Here is a 19,442-nt window from a genome sequence, read left to right on the forward strand (position 1 = left end):
GAAAAGAGAGCCAAGCCAAACTTTTTTTTTTTTTTCCATGAGCTACTACTTACTATAGGAGCACAACAAGATCACGGAGTGCGGAGAAAGCAAGGTGGAAAGAAGGAGCTCTCCAAACACACTTTGTGAACTACAGACCCAGAGTTTCAGAACTCACTTTCTAGGAAACCAAACTCAAAACTATTTCTCTTTACCAACCAGATCATTGCTCACGTGACATATCTCAAACTTTCAACCCCTTCATTTTCCCCACTGAGGTTCACTTGTCTTTAAGTAAAAACAAAACAAAACATAAGAGCTACACATTTTTATTTAGCTCAACAAAGTACTTAGGTGCATGGGCAGGGGACAGATCTCATAGGTACACAGCCGTGTTTCCTCATGGACTGAATACATACCATTGCCATGAATATATCCTTTACCCTAAAATGCAAATGAGCACCAAAAATAATAATAATTATTATTTTTTTACAAAAATGGGGCCTAAAAATAAGTCTTTAGGCGCAATTCCTGAACAGTAACTAGCCTGTAGATGATGGACCTTGTTTAAAGCACCACACAACGATGTGTGTTTACATCACCCTTTTATTTCATAGTTAGAAATAATACAGTTCCACAGGGTAAATCATCAATAAATAACGGTGTTTAATCATTAAACGTAAAAATCCCAACTCTTTGGCATCTGACAGGATTCTATTTCTTGTCAAACTAATGACTGTATAGATAGTTAATCTTAGTGATCATTCGTCAATACAATTATGTTACAAAGGTGCAATTTACTTTAAAATATACAACAGCTGAAAATTTCCAGCCCACCAAGAAATCTGATCAATTCAGTAAGAGAGGGGTCAACTTCCCCAAGGCGCTTTCAAACGGTTTGCCTCAGTGAAAGTCTAATAAATGTTGATTAAGAGTTCTAGGGTTTTCTGATAATTATTCTGCTCTAAACAGAGTTTGCCATTCATTCTGGTTAAAGGAAAGTCATATCTGCGCCAAGAATGACCCACTCGTTAATAAAAGGTGTTCTTATTTTATAAGCAAGACTGCTAACACCTAAGAAACTCACAGCCCCCAAACTAAAATTTAAAATAAGCAGTTCTATGCTGCCAGAAATGCCAATTCGGTAATAAATTGCACCTTCAAGAGTCAAAAAAGAAAAAAAAGAAATAGAAACTTTTACAAAAGTTAAGTTACATACATTTTTCTCAAAATATATTCAAGAATAGTTGAGCTGTATTTGTTACTAAAGCCAGGGCGTTATTACTTTAGCAACAAATTAAACCAGTGCAATTGACACAAATTGTTAAGTAATCCAGGATTAACCCATTAAAACTGCAGAAGCACTTTAGGCTCCCACACTAATCCTAGAAACTGGAATTTCAACGAGCGCTTGAGCTGCACAGAACTAAAACTAGAATAACCCGGATGCCATGCTGAATGGTCTCACTCCATACTTAGTTTAAGCATTCGATAGTAGAAATCATGAGTCCTTCTACTAAAAGTTTCATTCACTTACAGAACATTCAGATGCAAACAGTATTATGCCTATCATCCGTAATTAAAAGAATCCTCTCTATTTTAAAGTTCCAGATGAATTTTTAACTTAGAAAGTAAGCACTAAGGAAACTTTTTTTTAACTTATGAAAACTTCATATTGGAAACTTTCTGGAAAAGCTTCCCCCCACCCATTGTAAAATAAATACTTTGTATCCCAAATTTAATTGTATTAAGACACACTTTAATAATGCTATAAAGAAATATTTTACAGCCATAGAGATCCATAACTTTCCATGCGGAAATAAAAAAATCCACTGCTCAACAGTATTATTGAGGCAAGTGAAGACAGATTATTCTCTTGTCAATCTGAAATGTTAAATTTTTCAGTGCAAAACCAGTTATAAAATATTTAAACTCAATATTTAAAAATAAAAAGTGGTCCAATTCAGCAATGTTCAAGTTCTAAATTTCATAAAACAAATCATTACATACATCGTATAGTAAAATACAGAGATTAAAGAAGTACTTGAGTACTTAAAGATATAATTTTCTAATGAATCATACCAAGTCAGCAATAACCAAGCAGATAACATTCCCAATTTGAGTGTCAGAATCATAAAGATGGCATTACTGACCACAGCCTTTCTTCCCCCTAGCTAAAAAGCTATTCAAACTAATGGCCGACATTCTGTTTTCTTTGCAGTGGCGTGCTCTAGAACGATTTCCCCCCAAGTACCTGTGATTTCATTCCTGTATTCAAATTTTGATCCAGACAATTTTTAGGTTCCAGGAACACTGAGCTGATATAACCATCTATAATGTGAAGGAGTCCTGTACAGAGAACGACAGTGGGTTTTCCCAGCCAAGCGGACGCTGACCTACACTGGTCGGTACTCTCTGCCCCTGGCTCATGTGTTATTCCTGGCAAACACACGGTCCCCTCGGAGGGTGAGGTGCTGGAGCTGGTACTGGAGCACTTCTGTGTCCGCTGGCTCCTTGATGCTCATTTTATCTAGATTGAGGTAGTCCAGAGATTTGGAGTGAGCCCTCTTACCTTTAAGAAGACAAAGAGGCAGAGGCCCGTGGAGGGCCTTGTAAGGTTCGTAAGGTAAAGATTTAGTGCACTTGTCTCCTGAGCTGGGCATCCGCCTTCGCCTCCTGCCGTTCACCGCCGGGATCTCGTAGGGCTGGTAGTACCGACTTCGGGTTTTGTACAAACGGGAGGAACGCGCGAGTCCTGCATCCAGCTGCTTGGAGCGCAAGGAAGGCACAGCTTCTCCCTTACCCTCTTCACCTCCCGTGCACTTCTGGGCTAACTTCAGGAGTTCCTCGCCAGTGGTGAAGCCAACCAAGTAGTTGGAGTCCATGTGCAGAATCTGGTAGCCCGACACAGTCCGGCGCATGGGCGAGCACGGCGTGCTGGAGCAGCGGGGCTTCTCCGCTTCGGCCTTGCCGGGGGAGCTCGCCTCGGCCACCGGCAGGGGCAGCGTGGCCAGGGTGCTTCTGGACTCTCCGTTGACATCGACTTCCATGGTAGGCACCAGGCGGCACACTCCTGAAAGCAAACAGACTCAGATCATTAATGGCGTCGTGCACAGACCCTCGGGCCAAGCTGGAGCGGTTTAGACGGCTTGGGGAGCATGAAATAACACCGGCCCGAAAGGCGGCCACTGTCCAGCTGCCAGACGTTTATCTGTGTCCATAACGCACTCCAGAGCAGGCATTAAAATGACTATGACTTCTGGGTGCCTGGGTGGCTCAGTGGGTTAAGCCCTCTGCTTTCGGATCAGGTCATGATCTCAGGGTCCTGGGATGCCATAGCCCGGCATCACAGGGAGCCTGCTTCCTCCTCTTTCTCTGACTGCCTCTCTGCCTACTTGTGATCTCTCTCTGTGTGTCAAAGAAATAAATAAAAATCTTAAAAAAAAAAAAAAAGAAAAGAAAGACTATGACTTCTCTACCTTCACAAACATGGAGGCAGCTTAAAGTCTGGAGGACGACTAAAAGGTTCAGATAGAGAAGAAAACAGAAAACAGTCCTTCCCTACAGGAGGCACTCCGTTCAATCATGCAAGCTTTATTCCTTGATGTGGTAGTAAGCAAATCAAGTACAGATCTCAACGTGAGGCAAATAAAAATATCCTACACGGCGCCACAAGAATCCACCAAGGACTCCCAACTTGAAAATTGGCATCTTTACATTTTCCATCATTTAATTTAAAATAAGCGCTGAGCTCTTCACACCTACGCCTTTTTTTTTTTTTTTTCCAAACGTGTTTAAGGGGCATATAATGAAAGATGAAAACGGATCGATTTCTGCAAAGGTTCCAACACAGGCCTAAAGAAATGTTTTGAAGGTATGGAGGTGTCAGTCTTAAGTTCCCCAAATGTTGCAAATGTTCTTCCTCCCATGTCCCCAGTGAATTATTTACAGCAAACCATTTCCTAAGTTTAAAAAGAAACCCTAAATCCAATAAATCAGGTCACTTTTAGTATTAAGCATATATAAAATATCAGATGCACTCTATTCGAGAAAATAGGCCACTGATTTTTACATTACTTTATTTTACAATACTTAAGATCCTGCACTTTTGGATAGTTTAATAAATGGCAGAATAATTCTCAATGAATGCTGATATTATTCATCATGATGATGATGACACTATGTACTTTGGAAAACCCCCTGACAAGAAGTACCACGAAAAATGGCCAGGTTTCTAGGAAGCTGCAGATAAGTCAAATTTTGGAAAATAAAAAAAGTACTAAGGGAAATTGAGTGTCAGTGTCTTTTCAGAGAAACTTTATTTCTACTACCATCAGTATGGCGTAGAAAACACAATTTTTTAAGTATCTCAGGTTGCCAACCAAAATGATGTCAAATAGTAACTAATTTTAAGATGAAAAATTTATTGGAAGAGACTGTTATATTAAATGATTCTTATAAATGCTTTTGTGAAACAAATCACCTTTTCCTGGTTGAAGCATTTCCCAACGTTTGGGTATTCATTTGAAATCCAAGCAATTCTAAAGCTTTAAAAAAAAAAAAAAAAAAAGCCTTATTCCCTCACTTGCATGCTATTCTTTCCTTTATGAGGAAATAAAGCAAGACTATGAAGAAGTCCCCAGACACCGTCCTATCCTCACTACACCGACATCTAGAACACAGCTGAAAACGGAGTCCTGTGATAGAGCAAACGTCAAAGGGATCCACAGAGCTTTTACTTACTTTTTGCTCTAAACTTTAGTCTATGTAGTTCCAAATTTAATCAAAATACTGTAGCCCCCTCAACCCTTTCAGATCTAAAGTAACTGGCTTTATTGTATACTGTAAAAAGTAAATTTTTATTTGATTGTGTAATTTATTTCTCTGTTAGGAGGACTATCAGCTACTTTGATGAGCATACAGAAACCTGAAGATTTCTTATCTGATACACTTCAGAGGGCCTGAGCTTTGTCAAACCTTATACTGAATAAACAAATGTTTCCTCTAAGCCAAAGGACATACTAATCTAATACTTCCTTTCTCACTAATTCTAGATACCCAGAAGGAGCCCAGGAGGTCAGATCTAAGGCCTCCAAGTTACCGAACCTGACAGGGAGCTACAGGCGGCAAGTGTATCTCTTACAGTCCATTCTGAAAGACAAGGAGAGGAGGGCCAGTGAGGCTCAAAGAACCAGGGCTGTGCAGGAAACGGAGTACACATGCAAATGGGTACCCCACGTAAGAATGACCTAGGTGATGGCACTCAAGCAGTCAGTCCACATGAGGGGACACCCTTGGTCTAGGTCCCTTCCAAATCTGGGAGTCCATGACAGTCCACACACCACCACCAGCCACCTTCCTGTGTTCTCATTCGGTGCATTACAAACTTGCCCCAATCCAAGCATCCACACTCCACCCATCAGGGTTCGGGTAATAATTCAGAGGCTAGGCTGAAAGTCATCTGTGCCTCTAAGGGATAAAAATTGCTAAGCAAGGGAAGAGGAACAAACCTTTGTTAGGATGCAAAGGCTTGAGAGAAAAGGGCAGAAAGTATTATCTAGAAAATCAGCACCTAGAAAATGAGAAAACTGAAGACAGTGAGTGAAGTGATCTATAAAGGTGACGATTGGATGGGACATGAAACAGCTACCAGGACAATACAAAGAGATGAGTAACACTGCGGCTTCAGTTTCCAGCAGCCATAACATCGTAAAAACCACCACGTGGGTTGGCCAAAACTACCTAACAGGATCTTCAGGCACATACCTGACAGACAGTGATTTCACCCTGATGGTCAAACAAAAGAAACCGATGTGATCTAAGAGCTCTGGAAATTCCAACCGAGCAGCCTGGTGTAAGAAACCTGCCATTTTTGCTGAGGTAAACAACACACCCCCTGTTAGAAGACACCACTTAAGCAGCAACTTAATGACACAACCACTTCCAATACACTCTAACAGGTATGTGGCCTAGGAACTAAGGTCAACACTCTACGTCAGGTTTCTTAATTACAGTCTCACGGTTCTGGAACATAAGAACACTTGTCTTAAATGTTACATAGATCGCTGCAACCTACTGAACTTCTGATGAACGACTGTAAATTCTGGAAAAGTGCTCGCATGTTTTAGCGATAAAAACGTCAGTACTGCTCCAAACAGTAAGAGTCTCAAAACAGCTCTGTGAGATGGTTTCGTTGGTTTCTTCAGTGTATTGTGGAACGTATGAGAACCTCTTCAGATCTTGATATTCATGTAGGAACATTCACAGTGCACAACCTGACTCTTGCAAACTACTTAGATTTAAAAAAAAAACTTTTTACTTACATATCAATTGTCCTTCTAAAGAGCGTCTAGCATGCACCACTGAGAAAGCTAGGTGGCGGCCACGTTTCAGAAAAGAGAACATGGACTGGCAAATATTTTGTTTTTAGCTAAGTGAAATGCTGACTAAGCAGTATGCCCTCCACTCTTCAATGTGACTCACAGAAAGCAAACTTCTTATGCTATTAAATTGCTGAGAATTTCCTGACTGGATTTAAAGACTGGACTAAGGCCCTGGGAGTAGTTACAGGATCAACTTCCCCAGGTGACCTCTTAAATGAGCAGAAGTAGTATCACATCTGAAAAAGAAGTCGAGCTACTTTCTAATTCCGTAATTCAACAACAACAACAACAACAACAACAAAAAGGCAGTGATACTAAAGATGGAGATACTTTTTCACACAGTAAAATTTCTTACTAAAAGCACTGTATCAGGGATGCATGGGTGGCTCAGTCAGTTAAGCAACCAACTCTTGATTTTGGCTCAGGTCATGATCTCAGGGTCATGGGACCAAGCCCCCAGTCGGGCTCCATGCTGGGTATGATGTCTGCTTAAGACTCTCTCCACCTCTGCCCTCAACATCCCCTCCACCCTGCTCACTTGCTCTCTCTGTAAAAAAATAAATAATGAGAAATTAATAAAAGCAGTGATCAGGAAACATGGCTACCATGACTACAACTGGAGATGACCTGTGATCAGAATATTCTTCATATTTTGTCATATAGGTTTATTATTCCTTAACAAACCATTCATGATGAAGAATTTTATTTCCTATCCTAAAATAAACTGTGCCTCATAAATGCCTACTGCCAAGATAAAAGATTACAAAGAACTCTTACAAATACTGCAGGTATGTGCAACAGGCAGCCACTCCCACCGCACTAGTAAGAATAAACATGAACCGGGAAACTAGGCACCAGGCTACCTTCTGCACTGCTGAGCACTAGAAATCACAGAGCAATGACAACCTTTTATTGATTCCAGTAATGCTTTTCATATGCAGTTTAAAGCAAAAATAAAAACCGGAAACAGAAAGCCGAAAAGTGTTGTTATTGTAATAACAGAAGCAGCAAAATTTCTGTTGGTAGAAGAGTCTACAACAAAAAATACAACAGAGAATAGGAAACTCAACTTGTAGCTGATGAATACTTTTAAAACTTGAGTCTCCTAAGCAAGTTCCAGGAACATATATGATTTTTTTTAACCGCCACCTAAGGGTGTTCAGGATCAAATTCCTTCCCAGTCTAATCCATAACAAAGGTACTGACATAGATTTACAAAACATGAAAGACCTGTGTTCATAGGGGCCAGTGTGTTTCTTTGAAATCTGGGAGGATTCAAAACTCAACCAGGCTAGACAAGGTAGCACCTCAGTATCTGCTAGAAAAATGTAAATAGCACATTATTTTAAAAATATGGGTATGGCATGCCATTATGAATTCCGTCTGCAACTAATGCCAACAGATCCAACGTATAACCAATGTGTAGGGGACCCTGGTACACCGAGATGTGCGCATTCAAAAGACCATCATCGGTGTAAAATATGCTCAGCTCTAAACACTCCCCAAGAGGTCCAACTTCCCAAGCGTCTGGCACAAGGAGCATTTAAAAAATATAACCGAGGTACCTCAGCTCCTCAGACCAGCTCCGAAAATAGCCGAGAAGTTTCACAATTGCCTTACAAAGAATTCTTTTTGAAATGTACTGCATTCTGGGAATTTTTTTTTTTAATCAGGCTTATCAAAAAAAAAAAGTCACCATCAGTAATCAAAAAAATTATCCCATATGCTTGAACCGTTTTTAGTAACATGCAGCAATTCCATTTAAGAGAAAACATATATAACCGTCTAAATATACAGAACAAAAATGTCACCGTGCGAACAAAATCCTTTTCAAGAAATGATCCATTTGGAATAAAGCCGGCTCTTGGCAAATGGGAGTCTCCCAAGCATGACTACTGTCAGTCTAGCAATATCTAGAACCACTTAGTTTCAGTGCCAGCATCATCTTGGATTTCACCTATGCAGAGCTTCTGTCATGAGGAAGAGGACACTGAAGCCATGAAGGCAGGGGCTTGCCCAGGGCGGGATAGGCAGTCCCGGTTTCCTGACACTGGCAACTTCATCATGCTACGTGGGAGGGACACAGTTCCTCAACTTGTACACATGCAAAGAGCATCCAAGGAGCTTCAAAAACTACGATGCCTGTGCTCTACCTCAGGTCTGTGTTTGAAGTCCTATTGGGCACAGCCTAGGCTCTGAACTTTTCAAAAAGATCTCCAGGACCTTTTTTTTTTTTTTTTTAAGATTTTATTTATTTGACAGATAGAGATCACAAGTAGGCAAAGAGGCAGGCAGAGAGAGAGAGAGAGAGGAGGAAGCAGGCTCCCCGCTAAGCAGAGAGGCCGATGCAGGGCTCGATTCCAGGATCCTGGGATCATGACCCAGGGCTGAAGGCAGAGGCTTCAACCCACTGAGCCACCCAGGCACCCCTCCAGGACATTCTACTCTGCAGACATGTTTGGGAACTTGTCAGACAGAATTTATCAGACAGAAGAATTTCACTCCTCTAAGTCCGTGCCTTTTTTGTTTTGCTTTGTTTTAGATCAGTCATTACTGTCCTACTAGTGGATACATTTTCTGCTGCTTGAAATTGTAACAACCTATCCCTAATGCCTTCTGGCTTACTGGGTCTAATCCACTGTGGGCTTAAAAAGCAAGTGCTGATCAAACGTGTTGAAACTGGATATAAAATAAAAATAAATCTGTGCTGAATGAGAATCGGGCCCCTTGGTGTGCACACACTGCTCCAGCTTCTTAGAAGCCTGTATCAGATACAGCCCTTTGGAAAACAGTTTGGCAATTTCTGACACAGCTAAATAAATGTTATTTAAAGACCCACCTACACTACTGTAGGTATTTACCCAGGGAAAATGAAAATATATATTCACATAAAGATCTGAACATGAATACTTTTAACAGTTTTATTCATAATCACCAAAAACTAGAACAATCCAAATGTCCATCAACAGGGAAATGGAAAAAGAAAGAGTGACCCATCCATACTATGGAATACATTTCAGTAATAAAAAGGAGCAAACTAAGATTACAAGAGTGAAAGCAGAAGATAGAAAATGCTACATATGTGTGATTCTACTTATATGACATTCTGGAAAACTAAAGGGACAGAAATCAATCAACAACTGCAAAAGGTCAAGGTTGGGAGGTGGGAACAAAACTACAAAGGGGCACAGGGAACCTTGCCGAGGAGTGCTTAAAATAGTCTATATATAAACTGTAATGGGTATTCCACAGTTGGGTACATTTATCAAAACTCATCAAACTATACAAAAGGGTGATTTTTACTATATACAAATTATACTTCAGTTTGAAGTCTGACTTCAAAAAATAAAAAAAATATTAAATTAAAATAAAAGAAGCCTGTCACACACTTCCAAGTTTTTGAACATCTTCCTAATTTTAAAATTCTTCAAATTATTGGATCTCAGAATCACAAGGCATCTTAATGGTTGTTCAGTCTATGTTTGAACACCTCCAATGACAGGTAACTCATTACCTCTTGAGTTGTTGGTTCATTTCACCTTTGCAGCTATGCTAGACTGTCCTTGTATTTAATATATAACTATATCCACAATTATGTATACATACCTACACATGTGCCTCTGAAGAGAAAGAAACACACAGACCCACACACACATTCCTGTAAATTCCACTCACTACTCCTAGTTTTGTGTTTTATTTAAATTAGATGAGTTAACTCAGCCACTTAAGTATTTTGTACTTTGAGTTTTCAAACACATGGCTTTTTTCCTCAAAACTTAAAAGTAATGATTCCATTTTCCCAATGTTTTAAAATGCACTGTCATTAATCTGGTACACTGTATCTAACTAATGAAATGAAAGTGTCTGGTTTTCCCCATCATTTTTTTTTTAATCGTTCCGCTGCTGATGGTTAATTTGGAGATCACTTATTATGAAACCAGAAGTTTTTCCAGAATTTTTTTCCCCGAGTATTTCCCCCCCAAGGATTCTGACCACTCCAATTCAAAGCAAGGACCTATAAAGATCTTGCCTAAGTATAATGAGATAGCAAAGCAGCAATGAACTCACATGAGTATACTTTTTAAAATTCTAAGAAGCTACAGATAATTATTAAATTCTTTTCACCTTCAAACACATGGAGTCACATGGATAACTGCATTGGCATAGATACAAAGGCGACGCACTGAAAAAAGACAACGAAAAGACAACAGCACTGCGTTAATTTTAGCAAGTTTAAATTGATGATGTAATAAAAAGAAGGTCACACTTGCAGTGAACTTCTGTATGACCAAGTGAAACTGATGCTCCTTTCAGTCACCTATATGCCTTTCTTTAATATCATATGACCATATACAACAAGAACTTTTTGCAAATTATTTTGCCCTTCTCTAGGGATTAATGTTTTACTAAAATTTCCCTGAAATCAGAGCAATTACCTCTTAACTACTCTATTCTTAAGTATTATTCCAAAAATCTCCTTTATCTCACAGGAATAAGGAAAAACCCCAATCAATAAGGCAAACACTTCAAGATAATAAAGTTAGCAATCTGCAACAATAATTTCAGTTCCCATCATTAAAAATTTCATTACTGTAGTATATATACTTGCAATCATATCTCGACATTTCACATTCATCTGTTTATGTAGTCCTTAAAACACATGATGATGTGTTCATACAATGGGTTAACAAAAAGAAAAAGCAAAATATAACTCACCAGACTAAATCCCAGAAGATGTCACTGTAGAATGTCCAATGAGTCCCAAGGGAACACAGGCATAATATTTCTTCTGCTCTACTCCAGATACTAAACATGGAATATAAAAATAAACCTTTAATTTAACAAGTAACACAACTTACAAAGCAATTAGAACAATGCTAACTGCAACACAGGAAGAAACTAGCAGGAGGTAACTAATATCAGGTACAGGTTATAGAGGACGCAATATTAATTCCTTTTATTAAAGCAAACTGACTTTGTTTAGCTAAACTGAACGTCAACCATTTTATCATGTTTATTCCTCTGTATTCTGCTGCTGAAATTCTACCTCAAGACTAAGGGCAGCTAAGTGGACTAAATACAGACACAAAAATTTGGGGGTTAAATGTTAGGTCCATCACCCTAGCACTCTTCATGTACTCAAGAAATTCACAGTATCCTATGAAAAAATGATGATTAGGCTGGGGTTAAAAGACCAGGTCTTATTTACGGCCTGGCTAAGAACTTTGTGGCCTGACCTTGTATAAAGAGCAATATTGAAAATGAGGACGATACCATTCTTCCTCCCTCATAGAGCTGCTTTGAGGAGGAGTCAGGGGAACGTGTTCTGCACGTTATAAAGCCCTTTAGAAATGTGTGATGTTATTATTATGCAATTAATTTTTGCTGTCTACTCATCGTAGCCGTAAAATAGCAACAATAAAAATCCTTCATAAGACCGCTCTGAGGCAAATGGTTGGAAAGGCCTTCGAAAACAGTTTTCATTCTTTCTTTCTTTTTTTTTTTTTTAAGAGAACACCACTTCTTTACAGAGTTTCTACATTGCTTAAGATTTCGAGCATCTCCTCTAGGCCTCTCCCTTTCCTGAGGAGGTAATGTGTAAGAGCATCTGTCTTTATCTCCTACCTTCCTTGTTAATTGGGTGAATTTCTTGAGATCAAGAAAACTCCCCAAAGTCCCATCCACCTGTAAAGATTTCTTTGGTGGTTGGGTTTCTGTTGCTTTGTCTAACCTGGGGCCAGGGAGCCTCCAGTGGGGTGAGTGGATTCATTTCACCAGCACAGGTGCACAGGGCCCCCAAGAATGGCTGCAGTGAAAACAAGCCCTCACAGCCAAAGCAAAGGCAAGGGAGAAGGCAAGGACTTGTCACCTTATGACTTTCCTTACCACTACTGAGGAGTTTCAAAGGAACTGAGTTAAAGGGATCTGCCTCTTGAACTTTGCAAACTGGAAGGAGTGAATGCACCAAGACCTAGCAGTCATTCTGAGAAGCTCCTCTAGATTTAGGAAACAGCTTCGTGATGCTCCCTTTCACACTGCTTCTGCCGAAGACTGGGTCCAGACTGGGAAACCAAGACTCCTGCAGGAGGAAGACTTGCTTCTTGTCCACCAGGGAGCCTCTGGTTTTCACATAAAGTGAACTGTAACATGGCAAAAAACTGTTGCCTGATAATACTTTTTTTTTTTTTAAACCTAATATACCCCCTCTTGGAAATGTCCCCAATAGTACTGTTACAAAGTTCAAGTTGATTTCTTATTCAAGTAAATGGATTTTAGTGGGGATGGAAATTTACAAAGAAACTCCTGTTTCTTGAGCCCCTCCTGCATGCCAAAGCTAGGGGCCAATTCTGTGGCTTCATCTTAACCCCGACTCTGCAGGGGCGGGGGGTACCATCCCCCTTGCAAAGTGTTCCACCAAGCAATGCTATCTGAGGGTCAGGCAGGAACTGAACCCCAGTTTGCCTGACTCCGAGGCCCGCCGACCTTGCTTTCTATACATGTGGCCTCTGCTCAGTGCTAAGCCCGGATGGACAGCTTTTTACACAACAACCATGTTCCTGAAAAATGTAAATTAATTTCTGTAAATGGAATTCTATTTCAAATGTGTGGAGAGGCACTTTATTTTAAAGCTTTATTGCCTCACTTGCGAAGTGATTGGAAGGAGGTGCTTTTAGCTACTAGTTCTCGTGTTATTTCCAACTTGAAAATGGGAGGATGGAGAGGCACATACCGGAGTCCTCTACAAAGTCCATCTAAATCCTGGACCCTTTCTCCGAGAGGAGCGCACAAGATCCTTGAAAAGCATAAATCGTAGGGGAGGACACAACCGTTATCAAGCAATCCTGGCTGGTTATGTGGTTGGAGGCCAAATACAGAGAAACATTTCCACTTCATTTTTCAGGGCTACCTCTATCACAGAGTGAGAGCCATTTCATTTAGACTTTTGGAAATTTAGATAGAAAACAAAGCAGGAACATAAGAAAAATCTGGACGTGTTTTAATTCTAAACAAAAACTAGTTTGAGGGGCATCTGGGTGGCTCAGTGGGCTAAGCCTCTGCCTTCAGCTCAGGTTCCTGGGACCAAGCCCCACATCAGACTCTCTGCTCAGTGGGGAGCCTGCTTCCCCCTTTTCTCTCTGCCTTCTTGTGAACTCTCTGTCAAATAAATAAATAAAGTCTTTAAGAAAAAAAAAAAAAGACTAGCTTTAGAAAACACTGTAAAATCTCATTCAAACTATCACGTAATTTGTATCACGTATTTGGTGATACGTGCTTCTTTTCAAGCTCTTAAATGCATGAAAAAATATATTTTCCAACAGTTTCTTCAAGAGCCAAAGAAAAATCAACCTAAAACTTCATGCTGGATTTGAGAACAGAGAGCCTTAAAGTAATTTTCCAACTCTTGCCCGGGAGCTGATGTGGAAGTCTAGGAAATGGTCGGTAATTTCATAGTAAACAAAGTGTAGTAACTGATTATCCCTATTAGGGCAGTGCCAAGCCAGAAATAGAACACAAACACAGAGTCAAAGGGAGCCACCCAGGCGAAACTAAGGTGAAGGAGCTCCATTCCTTGTCTCATTTTTTCCTCATTTCTGACTCTGCTTATTTCTGTGTGTATAACCACCTGCTATCTGTGCCCAGGGACTAAGAGGAAGAGAATGAAGATGATGACGACGAGAAGAATGAAAAGACGAGACCAGACACTAGTATAAGAATGTGTCTTCTTGAAGAGATTGCCTGTAAAGGAATCTAGTTGAAAAAAAGAAGAAGGAGGAGAAAAACTAAAGAAAGGGCTTTATCCCATGTCCTGTAGAAACAATTACGATTGTGTGTAATGTCATATGAAAGTTCCCAAAGAACTGGATTTTTAATAAAAAAGAAACCAATATTTTTGAACGTCTTCTCTATGCCAAAAGCTATAAGCAATTTATAGCTACTTCAAGGAGAAAATACCACCCCCACTTTAAAGTATTTGACCAAGTAATACACTATTTGAGAGTCAGAACAAGAATCTGAACACCTACCAGTCTGACTCCAAAGCCCACAGACCCTGGCAGAATAGGGATGATGAATTAATAGACCTTGTTTACTATGAAAGTACCAACCATTTCCTAAATTTCCACTTTAACTCCAGGGCAAGAGTAGACAAATACTTTAAGGTTCCCCTGCTTTTAAATCTAGAATAAAGTTTTAGATTGAATAACATTTTTAGAATACTTTAAAAATCTCTAAGTCCCTAACACTTGCAACTGATTCTGGCCAATGCTTTGACCATGAAGTCTTGGCAAGGTATCAACAGATCTCCTGTCCAAGACAGTCAGCAAGAAGGAAAAGAACTCATGTGAAAGGCTTACAAGATATACTAAATGCTGTGCAGAAAAACAGACAGAAGTAAATAGAGCAGAGGCTAGAATATATAATGCTTCCAGCTACAAACAGCTGAAAAGAGCAGAAAACCCCGTGACATTATGCTGGAAGCAATGAAAATAGGAAAAAGTCAGCATGGCCAAGGTCTTCCCGCAGGCCTCTGGATAGGGAAGCCATGAGTGACTAAGCAAAAGACACCCCACATATGACTGCAAATGAAGCTTCTGCAAATAGGAAAGTTTGCAAACATTAACTAGGAAGTGTGTCAAATTTCTCAGGCAGGGTGATAGATATCAAAACAGGTAAATAAAGAAGAATGTCCTTCAAAAGTAGGGAGGCCATATGTCTCAGTTCACAGCCAGTAATGCGGCATAATTATTTATAGCACCCCCTTTATCACTCCAAAGTGTCCCTGTTGGGCAATTATACTGTTATCCTTTTCAAAAATAATATTTAACAATGAAAAGGTAAGGAATTAAAAGACTGGGGAGGGGGAAGTAAGGAAAAAAGACCCTTCTGCTTGCACGGTGGCTTCCCACACAGATCTGAGGAGTATTTATTTGGGTGTATCCACTCAGCTGCTCAATTATTCATTCACTCATTCTGTCATGAAACAATATTTCTTGAGTCTTATTATATCCCAGCATTATACAGGCACTGGGGCAAATACAAAAAGTGAAGCTGGAGACAAGGCAAGAACGAAAGATAGAGAGACATGGAAACACAAGGAAATCTAAAACATAGAATAGTAAACTTGAATGGTACTGGGAACCCAGAGAAGGCAGTATTTTTCCCCCCAGTACAGAAAGCGCTACAGAGAAATGTTCAAGCCCACACAAAATCCCTATGTACAAAAAAGCCATAAGTATCAGACTTCAGCACAGATCCACTAATAAAATAGCAGTAAGAAAAAAAAATAATGGAGAACAAACAGGGTTGACAGAGGGAGGTGGTGGGGGATGGGCTAGATGGGTGATGGGTAGTAAAGAAGACACCAGTTATGTTGAGCACTGGGCGTTACATATAAGTGATGAATTACTAAATTCTACTCCTGAAACCAATACTACACTATGTTAACTAACCAGAATTTAAATAAAAATTTGGAAGAAAAAAGAAATAAATAAAAATTAGGGGCACCTGGATGGCTCAGTCAGTCAAGGGTCTGACTCTTAATTTCAGCTCAGGTATTGTTCTCAGGGTTGTGGGTTCAAGCCCTATGCTGGGCTCCACCATGGAGTCTACTTTTATAAAGAGGTTTTTTGTTGTTGTTGTTGTTGTTGTTTTTAAGAAGAGGAAATTTAAATCTATCACTTCCAAATCATATGGTTATAAGTACAGAAGCCAGCAAATAGCCCTTGTGAATTTTGGTAAATAAATCCCACTAATCATTAAAGAGTATATTACAGAAAACAAGATAAATTTTAGGCAAAGAAAAATGGTAGAGTAGAAGTTATGGGTTCTAATTCTAGATCTAACACACAAAGAAAAAAAAATGAAAACAGGCAATATTTCTCAGAGTAGCTATTCAAGGAGAAATCAGTAACATAAAAAAAGCAAGTGAAAAAAATAGGTAAACGTTGTATTCAGACTAATGAAAATATTTTGCAACCCCTAGTCTCAAAGATTACTCTAAAAATAAAAAAGACAAGGACCAAAACATCTCTCAAGTAATAGAACACTGAGCAGAAATAAAATGGCTTAACTGCTAAAGTTACAACACACACAGTAAGAACAAAATGCTTAGCTGTACCTACCCTACTCTACATGATCATCATAGAGATTACTTCAATCTCATTTTTCCATTTGTAACTCATAAAAACTAAATCATCAACAATTTTAGGAAGAGTTATTGAGCAGGGTGTGACATTTCTGAAACCACCCACCATCCCTGACCTTACAAACAAATCATTAACCTCACCAAGGGGGTAAGACAACCCATAATCAGTTCAGTAAGACCAAAAAAAAAAACAAAAACAAAAACAAAAAACAAACAGGTGTTTCTCTCCCTACTATCAGTTCTTTTAATAGCAACCCCCTGAAAGTGCAGCATCCATTTCCCCTCTATTTCTGCTAGTAGAGATTAAAGTTATATTACCAATGTTGTCTCACTATTATGTAAAGTCACCCTTCACTTTTAGGGGGAAAAAAAACCAAACAACTGGTTTCACTACAAATATGACTGGCAGTAACTGGAACTGCAGATCTACATGCAGTTTTTATAAGAAATCTGTCTCTGAGGAAAGCACAAGCAAAATGGGACAGGTGCACACGGTGGAATTGGTTAACCTTCCACATGAAAGCTTAAACCCAGGAACTTATTTTGATAGGCTGGTGACGGAATCAAGAGTTCTCTCTGGAGGAAAAGACCTGATTTTTTTCTCCCAAAGGATATAAATCAGCAACAGCAAAGCAAATTTCAACCCTGTATATAAAGTTTTATTACTCCCACCACACTAAATACTTCAAAGGGTGTACAAGAGCTCTCCAAAGGATACAAAATTATACAAAGGAAACAAATTCACTGACCATGATGCAAGGTCAATAAATACCCTGTATATCTTTTGTCCTGGGGTTGTCACTATTAAACAGTCTCACCTGCAATTAATTAACTAGAATGTTGACAGAAGCATACTGTATACACTGCTCTTATCAAATCAAGAGCTCTACGGGTTCATTAATCCAACATTTCATCTTCGTCATTTTATTAAGTTTATAATGCATACACAGCCACATGACAGAAACACCAAAATCTATGCAAAATTCATTAAGCATAATTGTGTAAGCATAAATCATGGTCTTGAATATATAAAGTACCCAAAACTTCTGCAATAATAACCAATACTGTATTTTGAAATCACTGAGAAGATAAACTTTGCGAAGAGATCATTTCTATCTCTCTTAGTGTGTAACTTCCTCTACAGGGTTAAAAAGAATACATAAAGCAACTAACAACTCTAAATTGTAGGGTGGCTCATCTCAGAAAAACAACATAAAAGAAAGAGTTCCAGCAACGTCAGAATTGTTGTGCAAGAATTGCTCTTTTCAGCTAGGAGTAGCGAGCATGCAATAAAACGCTACTGTCTCTATTCTTCCTCAAATGGTGAGAAAGTTCCCAGCCCCAGTTTTACCTGTGCACTACAATCCTACCATACCCTCTCAGCATCTTGGCTGGACACAGATAACTAACCCACCCAAGTGCAAAGTGCTGCGGGCGGAGAAGCAGGAAGATCCTAAGGATGTGGAACATTTGCAAGGGGAAAGGGCCGGGGCCATCATTCCCTTCATGTTCCCATCGCCTAGCTGGCAGATTTGCAGATTCCACCACTAGAGTTTGGCAGCTTCACAATGGGGCCGCCTGCTCAACGTGTGACTGCCGCCCGCCTGGAAACCCCTTTCCTCTGCTTACCACCCGCTCCAAAGTCCACCCGCGACAGGTGGGGAGAGGGCGGAGATGCCCAGCGACAAATCTGCCGCTTTCGCTTCTGGCCAGCACTCGGCCCGAATCTACACGCGCGCCCCCGGGCACGGTCGGTCCGTCCGCCCCCGCCGCACCCGCAGAAGCGCAACGGGCGCGGGCTGCGGGCTGGAGAGCGGCCTCACCCCCCGGATTGCGGCTCGAGAGGAGAGGGCCGACGAGATAAGCCCGTTAGGGCTCGCCCCCAGGCGCTATCTGGCCGGGGCAGTCGCACCCGGCGCGCGGCCGGGGCGTGCGGCCAGAGGCGCAGCAGGCCCGGGAAAGAGCTACTTCTCAATGGGGCCCCGAGGCCAGCTGCCCCGCGGTGCGGGCACGCCGGCGGAGGAACTAGCGTGCGCGCCAACGCTCCCCGACTTCCGCACCGCCGCACCGCGGGAGAGGCGCTCCGGCTCGCCGAGTCCCCGCACCTCCCCGGCGAGCGCACGCCGCGCGCACACGGGGGCGCACGCCCCCGCACACTCACACGCGCTGCACACTCACGGCGTCTCCGGCCCCACCCCTGTGCCAAGCAGCCGCGGGCTCCCCGCACCCCGCAAGGGCCCCACCCAGTTCACCAGACCCCAGCCTCCTGCTCTGGCGCCCAAGGACCGGCCCGCCGAGGCCCGGGGCCCCTGCGGCCGACCCGCCGCCTATCCCGGAGGCCCGCCCGCCCGGGGTTCCCCAGCACCGCGCGGACACCGCGCGCCCGGCCCCGACACGAGGCAGGGAGGAAGGGGCGGTGCCGCGACTGGGGCTGGCACCGGGACTCGGTGACTGGGGCACCCCCCAAACCACCCACCCATCACCACCACCTTTTCTACAGCACAAAAGGTTGCAGGCGGAACCGCCGTCCCCGTGCAACCTACCGGTGGCCCACGGCGCCGCCACCTCCGCTGTGCCCGGGCCGCGGAGCCGGAGACAAGGGCGGGAGAGGCGCAGGGCTGCGGCGCCGAGATCCGGGCAGAGGCCGCCAGGCGAGCCAGCCGGGTACCCTCTCCTCTCCCACCGCGTTCGGCGCCAGCTACCGCCCGGCGCAGTCCCCGCCTCCTCCTCCTCCCCCGCCCGCCTTCCCGCCCTCCTCCCTCTGGCTGCCGAGGCGGAGCCCGTCAGCGCGGGGCCCGCCTCCTGCGCCCGCTCCGACACCCCGAGGAAGGGCGGGCCGGCGACAGAAAGGCGCTAAGAGGCCTGAAGTAGTTGGCGGGGGCGGGGGAGTTGCGGACTAGGGTGGGGAGGAGGAGTCCTAACACCTCCTCCCGGTC

The 19,442-nt window shown here is 42.0% G+C and overlaps 1 protein-coding gene across 2 annotated transcripts; it reads right to left on the reverse strand.

The window, feature by feature from the left end:
* Positions 1 to 567: 567 nt before the first annotated feature.
* MACIR (macrophage immunometabolism regulator) lies at positions 568 to 19,238 on the reverse strand. Of its 2 annotated transcripts, none has more exons than XM_082724396.1 (3): positions 19,050 to 19,238; positions 11,079 to 11,168; positions 568 to 3,052 (listed from the first exon to the last, which is right to left on the reverse strand). In XM_082724396.1, exon 3 carries the CDS (start codon positions 3,027 to 3,029, stop codon positions 2,406 to 2,408), a length of 624 nt encoding a protein of 207 aa, XP_082580522.1. In that variant the 5' UTR covers positions 3,030 to 3,052; positions 11,079 to 11,168; positions 19,050 to 19,238; the 3' UTR covers positions 568 to 2,405. The 2 variants fall into 2 exon arrangements, with proteins under 2 accessions (XP_082580522.1, XP_082580523.1); XM_082724397.1 differs by lacking the exon at positions 19,050 to 19,238 and adding an exon at positions 17,882 to 18,049.
* Between the last annotated feature and the right edge of the window lie 204 nt (positions 19,239 to 19,442).

Source organism: Mustela nivalis, assembly GCF_964662115.1.
Source record: "Mustela nivalis genome assembly, chromosome: 3".
In the NCBI taxonomy this organism is placed as follows: domain Eukaryota; kingdom Metazoa; phylum Chordata; class Mammalia; order Carnivora; family Mustelidae; genus Mustela; species Mustela nivalis.